This window comes from Caloenas nicobarica, chromosome 2 (assembly GCF_036013445.1).
Source record: "Caloenas nicobarica isolate bCalNic1 chromosome 2, bCalNic1.hap1, whole genome shotgun sequence".
Classification (NCBI taxonomy): Eukaryota; Metazoa; Chordata; class Aves; order Columbiformes; family Columbidae; genus Caloenas; species Caloenas nicobarica.
This window is the reverse complement of record NC_088246.1, coordinates 16,076,204-16,088,796: the sequence shown is the minus strand read 5'-3', so window position 1 is coordinate 16,088,796 and position 12,593 is coordinate 16,076,204. Positions and strand designations below refer to the sequence as shown.

General features: G+C 38.3%; 1 protein-coding gene across 10 annotated transcripts in view; it reads right to left on the bottom strand.

The window, feature by feature from the left end:
• Positions 1–12,593, bottom strand: part of EPC1 (enhancer of polycomb homolog 1) — a 67,447-nt gene that overhangs the window by 19,193 nt on the left and 35,661 nt on the right. For all 10 annotated transcript variants that reach the window (XM_065628704.1, XM_065628708.1, XM_065628706.1 and 7 more), the window contains 4 exons: positions 4,320–4,479; positions 1,133–1,278; positions 841–1,047; positions 307–455 (listed from right to left, as the gene is read on the bottom strand). In XM_065628704.1, coding sequence (XP_065484776.1) covers positions 307–455; positions 841–1,047; positions 1,133–1,278; positions 4,320–4,419 — 602 coding nt within the window. In that variant the 5' untranslated portion in view covers positions 4,420–4,479. The remainder of the gene's footprint in view (positions 1–306; positions 456–840; positions 1,048–1,132; positions 1,279–4,319; positions 4,480–12,593) is intronic.

Genomic DNA, 12,593 nt, shown 5'->3' with positions numbered 1-12,593 from the left:
AATTACCACATTAATTTACCCATAATGATGATCTCTCTTCCTGTATAATACATAGGATATATACATACATTTGAATACCTGTACACATGCAATAAGCCAATGTAGACTGGTGTGACAGGTTACTTCCCCATAACAAGCAACTTTGTAACATTTTGTTTTGCTCTCCATGACCATATAAGAAAACATGCTATTCTGTAAACATCAGTCTAGATACTTATTAAAAAACCTCATTACTAAGTATTTGTGGGAATCAGAATACAAAGTAGTTTCCAAAACTTTCTGCAGCAATTTTTTAATAAACATTACCTCTTCTCCATAATTTCCAGTGTTAAATGCAGCAACTCTCTCTTGCTTTTTTCCCTCCTCTTTATCATCTCCAGGATGGTTACTGCACGACTCAGATCTCGACGCAGCTTAAGCATCTTCTCATAAGATGCTTCATCATTTTTTCGATTCTGTAAATAGATAGTGTATGTTTCCTCACATCATTTAAATGAAATAAGCTGAATTAAATTAAGTTCTACATATTTATGTACATGAATAACCCCACCTGCTAAAACAAAGATAAGTATGTGCATGTTATCAATGAGCCACAGATTACCAACACTGTACACAGGTTTAGCAGTAGATTTAGTGAAAAAATAACAAATATAAACTTTTATTCAATAGCTGTCCTAAAGTAGTTTCTGTCATGTTTTTACCCTTGCAAATTAGAACAAAAGAACACCTTAACTTCTATTGTTCTTTACCACATAGCAGAATTGTTTCTCTACATAAGCTGCTTCTTGAGAGGGGGAGGAGGACATGAAAGAAAACAGAGGGAAGTATTGATTCACTTACTTTTCGTGTCTGCATCTTTTCTGTTCGTCTTCTAAAAGCAACATACGGGTCATTTGTGCTGGAACCATCTCGCTTCTCTTGTTTCACTGCTGGGATAAGAGAGGGCCCTCGACAATTTTTCCTCTTTTTAATCCAGTACTCATACACTTCTCTGATCAATTCATCATCTTCCTTCAGCAACAGCTTGGCCTCTTGCAGGCTGACTGGCTAAATGTAAAACCCAGCATGTCACTTTCATATAGCAATATATAGAGCACATATGTCCAATTCTTTATTCAAAGTACCATTGTACCTGCTGACCGCTGCCCTTTTCTAGTCTGTCTATCATCTCCTCAAATTGCAAAGGAGAGATGTCCATTCTTTTCTTCAACTTATTCACAAAGATCTCATCTTCCGAATCCAAGTCATAATCCGGCTGCTCAGCATCCAAACTAAAAGCTAAATGGTAACAGTGAAAGTCAAAAGTTAGTTTTACTACAGAAATGTTTTGTTCTAAGCAGTGTCTGGAGCACGCACCACATTCTTCTGACGACAAAACCCAAATTATTTGTTTGAATGTTGTAGTAATTCTACTTCAAAGTTATATCTAGTTTTTTCTTGAAAAAAATTACACTATTAAAAATCAGGAATACAAGTTGATATCTATTTGACTACGCTTTTGTTAACCAATGAAAGCTTGCTAGTGGTCAAACCAGCTTGGCAGCTTTCTACCTCATTGCTTTCAGTAAGCAATATTTAGATAGGTCAAAATTTTCAAAGCTGTCCACTATTCTGCAGTTTTATCTATTATATTATCAACAGTTAAGACTTTAGCCCAAAAACATTTCAAAGGTACTTCTACAAAGTCTGTGCACACTGTATTACAGTGACCTTAAGCATTCTCATCCATGATTTTTGTGATGTAGAAAAGGCAGACTAAATTGGCCCTAACACTTTGCAGAATGCAAACAACTGCTCTGTTTTTCACAATATGCTATGAAAATACAGCACTCAAAACAAGGTCTCCTTAGTTCTCATGCTTCATTCAAGTTTAGTTCATAAGAGAGACAATTTTCTTCCCAACTGCACATTTGGAAACACACTGAGAAAAGCATCTCTTGCTTTCAATAAATATATAGAATTCAATGCAGCTGAAAATCACCATTTCAGCTGTTAGACAACTAGATAACGAAAAGAAGAACAAAAAGACGTAACTTTAATATCAGCATGGAAGGCTTCTAGTATTAGGTTGGTGTAAAAGTAACTGCGTTCTTTGCGTTGTTGAAATCTGCCGACTGATATTGGAATATATTCTTAAATAAATGTGACTATGTTAGTACATAATTTTAATGCACTCTTCTTGCTTTATGGTTTGTTTTGGTTTTGTGGGGTTTTTTTGTTTGTTTTTTGTTTTGGTTGATCGGTTGGTTTTTAGCAAAAAAAAAAGACTTAATACTTGCTGCTTGTTTTATATTTATTTTAGACTACGGAAATTATGTTAAATAAAAAGCAAATTCAAGTGTTTTTCTTATTTGAGTTCAAAATGGGTCGTAAAGCAGCGGAAACAACTCACAAAAATCAATAACGCGTTTGGCCCAGGAGCTGCTAACAAATGTATAGTGCAGTGGTAGTTCAAGAAGTTTTGCAAAGGAGACAAGAGTCTTGAAGATGAGGAGCGAAGTGTCTGGCCACTGGAAGTTGACAACGACCAATTAAGAGCAATCATCGAAGCTGAACCTCTTAGCACTACATGAGAAGCTGCCGAAGAACTCAACATCAACCATTCTACTGTCGCTCCACATTTGAAGCAAATTGGAAAGGTGAAAAAGTGCCTCAGGAGCTGACTGAAAATCAAAAATCTCATTATTTTAAAGTGTAATCTTCTCTTATTCTATGCAACAACAACGAACCATTTCTCGATCGGATCGTGATATGCGACGACAAGCGGATTTCATATAAGAGCCAGTGATGACCAGCTCAGTGTTTAGACTGAGAAGAAAAGTTCAAAAGCACTTCCCAAAGCCAAACTTGCACCAAAAAAAAGGTCACAGTCACTGTTTGGTGGTCTGTTGCTGCTCTGATCCACTCCAGCTTTCTGAATCCTGGCATAACAGCTACATCTGAGAAGGATACTCAGCAAATCGATGAGATGCACTGAAAACTGCAATGCCTGCAGCTGGCGTTGGTCAACAGAAAGGGCCCAACTCTTCTTCACAACAATGCCCAGCTGTATGTTGCACAATCAATGCTTCAAAAGCTGAATGAACTGGGCTACAAAGTTTTGCCTCATCCTCCATATTCACCTGACCTCTCGCCAACCAACTACCACTTCTTCAAGCATCTCCACAACTTTTTGCAGGGAAAATGCTTCCACAACCAGCGGGATGCAGAAAATGCTTTCCAAGAGTTTGTTAAATCCCGAAGGATGGATTTTTATGCTATAGGAATAAACAAACTTATTTCTCATTGGCAAAAATATGTTGATTGTAATGGTTCCTGTTTTGATTAATAAAGATGCGTTTGAGCCTAGTTATAATGATTTAAAATTCACAGTCCAACAGCACAATTATTTTTGCACCAACCTAATATTAGTCTCTTCATTTGCTTAGGAGCAGAGCAATATGCTGTAATCTACCTGATCTTCAACCTGATCTAGTGGAAATTGTCCCTGCACATTTTGGGGGGGATCAACAAGAAGGCCTTTAAAGGTACCTTCCAACCCAAGCTATTCTGATCCTACTACTTTAAGCCATCACTGAAGCTTGGACTGATATAGAAGTCTAACATTAAACCAAAGTTAATTAGGCATGACATCTGTTTACATAGCACAGATATTACTTTTTAAATTCTACTGATCACATCGTGCAACGAAATTCTGGAACAGGTGGTACACTTTTACAACGTTTTCAATGTGGTGCTCATATCAAGGGTCACATCCATATAGAACAGCTGCTATCTTCCAACAAAACCAAAGCTCAACACATTTGCAAGTCATTGGCAATATCAAAAAACATCTACTTTTAGATATAGAATACTTCCATCCAGGCATTGGCAAATACTACTACTACTGCCATTTCTGCTTGGCTTCCCAATCCACCCTACTGTCACTTTATCCTGGTTAAACTTCAGAGGACAGGTACTCTGCTTCTTAACTACGTATCATATATTCTCCTCTTCAAGTACATTTGTGTCCGTCTTTGCTAACCAACCTACATTTCCCTGCAAGCTGTAACTACCGAGTGTTATACAGAGGGCAGGAACAGGCCTTTGAGATTGCCAAATTTAACGTACTAACATAGAGACACAGACTCTTGGAGAACATCTATCTACTTCTTGATCAAGAACTAAATATACCTCATCGGTTAAGAACTATGTATTCCTTTACATGTTGGAAAAAATAAATTCTCAGAAGTCTGTCTTGATGTGAGCTCACTAGACATTTAAGTTAAGTAAAATTAAGTTCTTGGTATAGACTTGAATGAATTAATTACTTTACTTACGCTGTATGTGAATCAGCTGCTTTGGCATTTTAAATTCTCCGGGATATATAGATTCATAATATGCAATATTACTTTCTGCTTCTGGAACCGGTATAACCATGTTATCCCTCTTCTCTCCATATACTTGTTGTGCTGAGATAGCCCGCTGGAGATGATGTTCCTATAAATAAAAAAGTCAAGATGAAAATCTGAGAAAATATTTTCAGAGCTCAGACTTTTTAAAGTTGAAGGATGTCCATTTCCTTTCAAATGTCCTCCTTCCAAATCCCTGAGACCAGACTTAAGAAATTGATATTGCACCCTCTACTCAACTTGCACTCCATAAAGCAGGTGTTTCCAGTAGGTGGAGCTCTCCCTCTTACAAACACACAACTCGTCAGTTAGTAAACTCAGTAAGCCAAGTTGCACGTCCTTGGCACAGTGAGCTACATAAATTGATCTTTACATATTTCTGGAGAGACACTTAAGATTGATTAGACATACAGATTATAACAAGAAGCTGCAGACAGATATTTGCTGTGGTATTATTCTATATTTGCTACAGCCATTTATTGCCAATGATGTCAGAAAACCAAAAAGGAGGTCTGCCATCATCTCCTATTCAGAAGAGAAGCAACTATTTTTACCCAGAGAGAGAATGATTCCTAAAGACATTCTCATTTATTGCAATGTTTTCCATTATCTTCCTTTTTCCCCCTCCTAATCTTTCAAATAAAGTTTAATAACAAACTATAAACCAGAGGGTGAGAATAACTAACTTTTAGAAATCTGCAGCTTTTTTAAAGCTTAAAAGTAAATTACATTTATAGCTATTACTACAAGCCAAGTAATAGATTAGGAACATTATGAATTCCAGTAATTTTCTAATGCTACTATTCAAATGCATTCCATTCTTCCTGTGGTGCTGCCAAGAGAGTAAGTAGTATCAGCAGAGTTCATATAGAGTTACCAACAAAAACCACACAGCAATATGTGTGCATGTATGTAAGTGGTTTACTGACAATGTAACACAGTATTTTTTTCTCTAGTACCAAAGCTGTTTTTTTAAAGTTTCTATACTGTTCCTTCCTAAGTGCTAAGTAAACCAGTGCTGCCAATGCAGTTCTCCATGAGATGCTATAAACCAGATAACTGAAACACTCAAAACAGGAACTGCAGCAAAAGGGTGGCAAGGATAATTGGTTTCAATATTGAAGTAAAACGATAACAGTGTTCATCGGAATGATTGCATTACATCTTTGTCTGACTTCAATTTACCCCCTTCTTCAGTGCTATAAAAGCAATTAACATTCTATCTAAACTCAAAAAAACCCTCGTGAAATTATAAAATAGGCTTTATTGTAAAGTGCAGAGTTAGTGCAGTCTCAAACTAAAATGTGTTTCATGGTATAATTCTGCTGCAAGGACTCACAGCATTTTAGCCTAACTTTACCTTCTAACAAGCTATAGAGATGGGGTTTTTTTTCCACATCTGTCCCTTGTTAAAAAATTTGTTCATAAAAAGAGACTAATGGTAAGAATAAGACATACCATAGAGTTTCAAGTAAAACTCACAGGACTGATTTTGATCCTCTAGCATTTGTTATGTGCAGACATTATGGCACCTAGGAGATGCAGCAGCTAAAATGCTTTCTTGGGTACAATACAAAATAATTTCTTTTCTACCTTTTAGTGAAGCACTGCTGCTGGACACTTGAAATTTGTATAAACAGTAATAATTCTTCAGGATTTTGTCCCAACAGCTACAGTTGTTGCAGAACAGGGAATTAAGCTTCATTTCCATGCAGTATAGTAGGATTCTAAGTCAAATACATAGTCATAGCCAATGGTTTTTGAATAACAGCAAAGGCTTACTGTTTTTATAATCATACGAAGGATTCCTGATGTATTTATACCAACTTGTATTTTTAAATGCAAAAAAAAGTGCTTTGTTTCAGAGAATGGGATTAGATGCTAAATTAAGATTTCAATTTCTTGGATCCATCTCTGGATATGGAAAAGGGCACTACTAGTTAGTACCAGTAGTCCACACTATAGTAATTTCCTAACAGGCTTCAATATCAAATTATTTAAAGAAATCTTAACAATATTCTTGAAATAGAAGCACAAATCACAGTTTTGCTTAACTTGCATCCCAATTACAAAAATACTCAGTACTTGAGCAGTGTTATTACGTGTACATATTATGAAAGCAACTGGATAGAAGTTCCTCCACTGAAACAGGCAAACTAACTGGCTCTTCATACATCTGTTTCAATTCATCACAAGAGACACTCCACTAAATAAAAGAACATAAACAGACACGGCAATGTCCCCTTTACACTCCCATGCACCCACTTTTCACTTATTTGGACATAAATCAGCAAGAGACTTCATTCCCAACTTCAACATCTCAGCTGGAGGCTCAGCACATCTCTCTCCCAATAACACATATAATCAGCTGTGACTGGTAACTCTGGAAGCACTCATTTTTAACATGAAAGCACATTTAAACTTCTACAGTTAACTAACCTACTATAGCTTACAGTTTCTATCCTGCAGTCATTCTCCATCGTGATTGCACAGCTGATTACTCCCACCCAAATGCAACACCTCATTCATCTGAAATCATAGTTGTCCATTTAAACTTGCAAAGGTTTCCTCGGTTTGTCAGAATGATTTTGAATTCCAAATCTTAATCAAACACGCTGGCTGCCTTTCATGGTACCTTGATTTAATATGTAGATGCTGTAGTTCAAGTCACTCCTGAAAACGCCAGGCATTTAAAGACAGACTTCTTCAGAAATTGAACAAATCTTTCCACTTTGACTATTCATCCATTTCCAGATGTAGATTTCCAATCAGATATATTTCCACTATGCAACAGTTTCTATAATACTGTTTCCGTTCATTGCATAACAGAGCAGTATCAAAAAACCTTTTAAAAAAGTCAAGATACAACTATCCACTAGGTCCCTTGTCCTGACACATAAAGAATTTAGAGTGGATTAACCAAGGTTTGTTCCTGAAAAACTCATATTGGTTGTTCACAAAGAATTTGGTGTCTTCCAGGTGATTACTGGAGCCAAATAATTTACATTATCCATATTCCTCCAGGAACGGCTGTTAAGATGGTTTGTTTGTAACTCTCTAGCTCCCACCTTTTCAACAGGCTATTATGGGGTTTTGGTCTGGGATTTTTGGTTTGAGGGGGGTTTTTTTGTGGGTGTTATGTTTGTTTGGTGGTTTTTGTTTGCTTAAGCAGCATGGTTGCAGTGCCTTTTCCCCTTCTCCTCTGGAATATCATCTGCCCCTCAGAAGTTCACAAATAGCTGTGAAATAATTTCAGAATGACTCTTTCAATTCCTAGCACAAATTTTAGGTGAGTTAGTCCAGCTCAACGGCTGTCATTTGTCATGCTAGAAGGAAACTCATCTAACAATTCACTACCACCACAAAGTATAGTCTTGTGCCCCTTCCTGTCATTCTCCATATTACCACTGCTTTAGGCCAGACTGAATCTATGACAACAGCTTAGGGAACCAAATCCACAGAAAGCCATTCCTCTCCTGTTATTCCCCCTGAAAACAATTAGAAACAATTAGTCTTCTGACAAATTAGCTCCCTGAACTGCCAGGGTGGAGGTGGGAGGGAAGGCAGTGGGGAAAGGGAGGAAGACAGAAACATGACTCCCTTTGGTAGCAGCTAGCCATTAAACTGGCTTAGCTGCATAACTACATTAAAAAATGTCTTTTTCAAATTAATACCAAGGGCAAAAAAAAAAATTAAGACTCATGAAAAGCTATGGCAGAAAAACATTTCAACTATCTCAGTATCAAATACAGTCAAGACGACTTCCTCTTACTACAAATATTTACAGAATATGCTCTTCTTATTCTGCACATTCATTGCCAGATGGATCTCACCCTGTTCCTTCTTTTGAGGAGGAACGTTTCACATAAATATTAATTGTTCACATATTAATACTATTTGTTCCTATTCCATTGGCTTCCACTTTCAGTGCATTCAGATTTCTGTGTTAAGGTATCCTTCTTAGTGAAACTACATTGGAATAACTGCGGTTGTCTCACAAAAACTCAGTCCGAACTGCTGAAGAGCACAGAAGACTTCACAGCTTCTTCCCCCTCTCTCTCAACTTCCTTCCCTTGGATCTTTCATACATACCCTGTTTCACAACATGTACTTGTTGAAGGTAGTTTATTCTTACTGAAACTGCCTTCCACTTTTACGTTTAACTATTTTCAACCTATTAGTTAGGCTTATATCCAGAAAAGCTTCCCTCTTCAGTTGTTTTCTCTGCCTGACATAAAAAAGCTATCAGAGAGAGAACTTTGGGAGTTGGTTGTGCTGTGATGCTAATTTGATCCAGTACTTCAGAACGATGGTACTGTTCCTCAAACTTCACTCCCTCTACCTTGTACTAATACCCATCCAAATTTGTGTTACAAGCTATCCAAAGAGTTCATCCAAACCCTAAAAATCTGCTTGCTTTCCCCCCTCCAAATTACTTTTCCATCAGGTTACGCTTCCTCCACTGGCTCATCAGGTGGTCACACAACCCCACAGTCAAAGGGATGCAGTAGGAGCTCTCAGCCCAGAGACAGAAGCTGTCTGAGGAAAAAAAGCAGCTTCTTCACTTTTTGCAACACCCAGCTCATAACATGGAACTGCACCTTATTCATCCCACTATATTTCTGTCCAGAAAAGTATTTGGACAGTTAAAATTCCAACATTTATCAGATTACCCTGCTAGTTATTTAAAAAAACAAAAGCTCAATAACCACTTTCCTCCTTTAGAAATTTTCCTGTAATTATTCAGTCTACAGGAAAAGGCCACCAAAACAACAACGCTTCTGCCGACTACCCAGAATGTTGCAGGGTCTAATGTACTTCAGAAGTTTCCTAAGTAAAATTATCTCTCAATACTATTCTTTATTCTGTAGTCTTCCTTTCTATTAATTTTAAGATACCAAGGTGGTCCCCTGTATCCACTCTTATTGTGTTAGTGTTGCCATGCATGTTTCAAAACATCAAAGAGTGAAAAGGCAATCTAAAGCAAGTTGGCAGTAACAAAGGCACTAGGGAAAGCAGGAACACAGCAGAGCAGCTGTCACTGCAGCCTGAAGGAATTGGAACTTCCATTCAGTTCTGCCTTGGGGACGCAACAGGACCTCTCTCAAATGATAATACAAGGACCCAGGTGTAATTCTTCAAAACAAGTTTAGTACTTGCGTACTTCTTGCATTTGTAGTACACTGCATTTAACAAAAACTGAATTACAATAATTAAAACACAAAAGAAAGGATACTGTAATTGTGGTTCACCCTGACTACAAGTAGGCACTCTTGTCTGCAAGCAGAAACAAGCAGCAGTGTAGCAACTGAAAGCAAACAGTATTTGCCACCTTCTACACTTTGCTAATACTTGGTAAGTTTTTGGCAACATGACTGTTGGATTCCAAGTTAGTTACAGTTTCTCAAAGAAAACCAGCACTTGACAGAGCACAAAGATTTCTTTGATGAAATATTTACTTTGCAGAACACCTTGGATACTATATTCAAAGTAAGATAACCATGTCCTGGTTTTGGCTAAAACAGGACCGACTATCTTTTAGTGAATTTTCCTTTCAGTTAAGTTTCTTTTATATAACTCACTTTTCTGAAGCTGGCTGCATGTTTTTCAGACAGTGTCTGCTTTCAGAACTGATAATTCTTGATTTACAGTTTCCTAATTTACAGTTTCACTGAGCTAATGGCAGGAATGGTATGCAGAAAAGGCTCATGTTTATACTTCTTTCTATAGCAGCCAAAGTCACTGATAGATCTCTCATGTTCCACAAGTGAAGGCCTGTAAAGGGTTGTACTTGCGAGGAGGGGCGGACAGAACAGGTGACCAAAAATTGACCACTCGAGGTTTCTATGCCATACGCATCATACCCAGTTTCAAGCTGAGAGATCACGAGGGTCTCGCTCTCTTTGTTCATGGTCAGCATCTGAAGAGGAACCTGCCTATTGTTCTCCTGCTTCCATTCCTATCTGTGCCTTCCTGAATCCAGTTTCCATCTACTGCCGAGTCCAGTCCAGGATTTCCTCGTGTCTGCCCTGCAGCCTCTGGCACAACAACAGCCCCCACTCTATGATCATCCTCAATATTGGTTTTGTATATTTTGCATTATTTCTCTGATTATTAGTAAAGCTGGTTTAATTTTCCATCTTGTCTCTCTTCCTTCTCTTTTTCCTTCACAGGGTAGGCAGGGGTTAACAGAGAGCATCTGTTGCCACCTTTATTGTTGCCCCGCTTTAAATGGTGACAACCACAACACAGGTAAGTAAAAGACCAAGTGACATAACCCTGTCATTAACAGCTGAACAAACCAGAGATATAGAATGCATGTTATAATTTTAGAAAGTCAATAGAAAAAAATGTTACTGCAGCAGCAATAAGTGTATCTTCAAAAGAATTAAAGAAATAATCCACTGTTTGTAACTTGACTGCATATTTCTTCAAATAATTTCTCCAAATTATTCCAGAGCTCTGAAGATACATGATCATTTAAGGCACATTTGCTTAAGCAAATGACCAAAAGAGGCAACTCTGAAGTTCAGTGCATACAGCAGAGCAGAAAACCTCCCAATTTTCCAAGCCTGCCCTAAGGAAGGGAGTGCTCTTTGTTAGGGGACACAAAAGATGAGATGGTGAAGGAAGCCACACAGACCAAGTGGAAAGAGTTTTTTTTTAATAGTGGCATTTATAAAAAAACACAGGAGTTCAAGTCTGAGCACACTGTAATCACATCTTTGCCTTTGAAATACAAAAACTATACAAAAGGATACTACAGTTGATTCTGTCATTATTGGGAACCATGTCAAACCAGTACCCATCTACTCGTCTCTGCGGACCTCCTGATTTACAGCAGTGTGACTGGGGAGAATCCTCTCACATCCATCCCTTGCCTGACAGTAGTACTTTCCAAAGTTACCATCTCACAGCTCACACTATATGTTTAAGATACTAGAACTAAAAATGAAACCAGTTTCAACAGTTAGTTGTCAAGAAGCGTTAAGTTCACAACAGTTACACTAAACCAGATCACAGCTGAGACAGAATCAAGGACTTTCAAGTATACAAACTCTCAGATCTGTTGTCTTTATACACATTTTACCTCCTAGCAACTTGTGATCCAAAACTTCTAGAAAAAATCTAAATACATAAGAAGAATCCAACAAAATTGCAGCTCATCTTAAACACAAGCACATTATAATTAAGATGAAATAAGAAAACATTGGGAACTGGAGAAAAAAAGAGGTTGTTAATTATGTCATCCAGAGGTGATGAACTGATGCAAGAGAAATGCGATTCCAGGCTATGAGGTAAAGATTTCTGTCTGCTAAATTCACAGGGAGAATACTGTTCCTACATGTAGGTTCTCTCACTTCAGCAACATTTACTGGTGGAAGGATAGTGAAGGACGGCAGAGCAGAGCTGCCAGGAGACCCAGCTGCACACCAACACTAAGACTTACTCATCCCATACCATATGGTAGGGACTACTGAAGCACTTCTAGGACCTGTTGCATGCTAATCAATCCCCAACACCTCCCTTTCCTTGGCTAAGCTATGAGATATGTATCCTGTCTCTCAGCCATATGAGGATCTCAGCAACTCGCATGATGAGGAAAGCTGGCCTCTTTTGGAAGACTCTACGTCAATCTAAAGAAATTTGTCCATAGATTCAAATCAAATAAATCTGTGCACAAAGGACACACAAAGCAACAAAACCACCGAACCAGCTCATTCACAGAATGGTTTGGGTTGGAAGGGACCTTAAAGATCATTTCGTTTCAACCCTGCCTGCCATGGGCAGGGATACCTTCCACTAGACCAAGTTGCTCAAGGCCCCATCCAGCCTGGCCTTGAACACTTCCAGGGATGGGGCATCCACAGCTTCTCTGGGCAGCTTGTTCCAATGTCTCACCACCATAATCATAAAAGATTTCTTCCTTTCATCTAAATCTACCCTCTTTCAGTTTAAAGCCATCACCTCTTGTCCTGTTACTACACGTCCCTGTAAAAAGTCCCTCTCCAGCTTTCTTGTAGGTCCCCTTTATGTACTGGAAGGCTGCTGTGAGGTCTCCCTGAAGCCTTCTCTTCTCCAGGCTGAACAACCCCAACTCTCTCTGCCTGTCTTCACAGGAGAGGTGCTCCAGCCCTCTGATCATCTTTGCAGCCTCCTCTGGACTCACTCCAACAGCTCCATGTCCTTTTTATGTTGGGG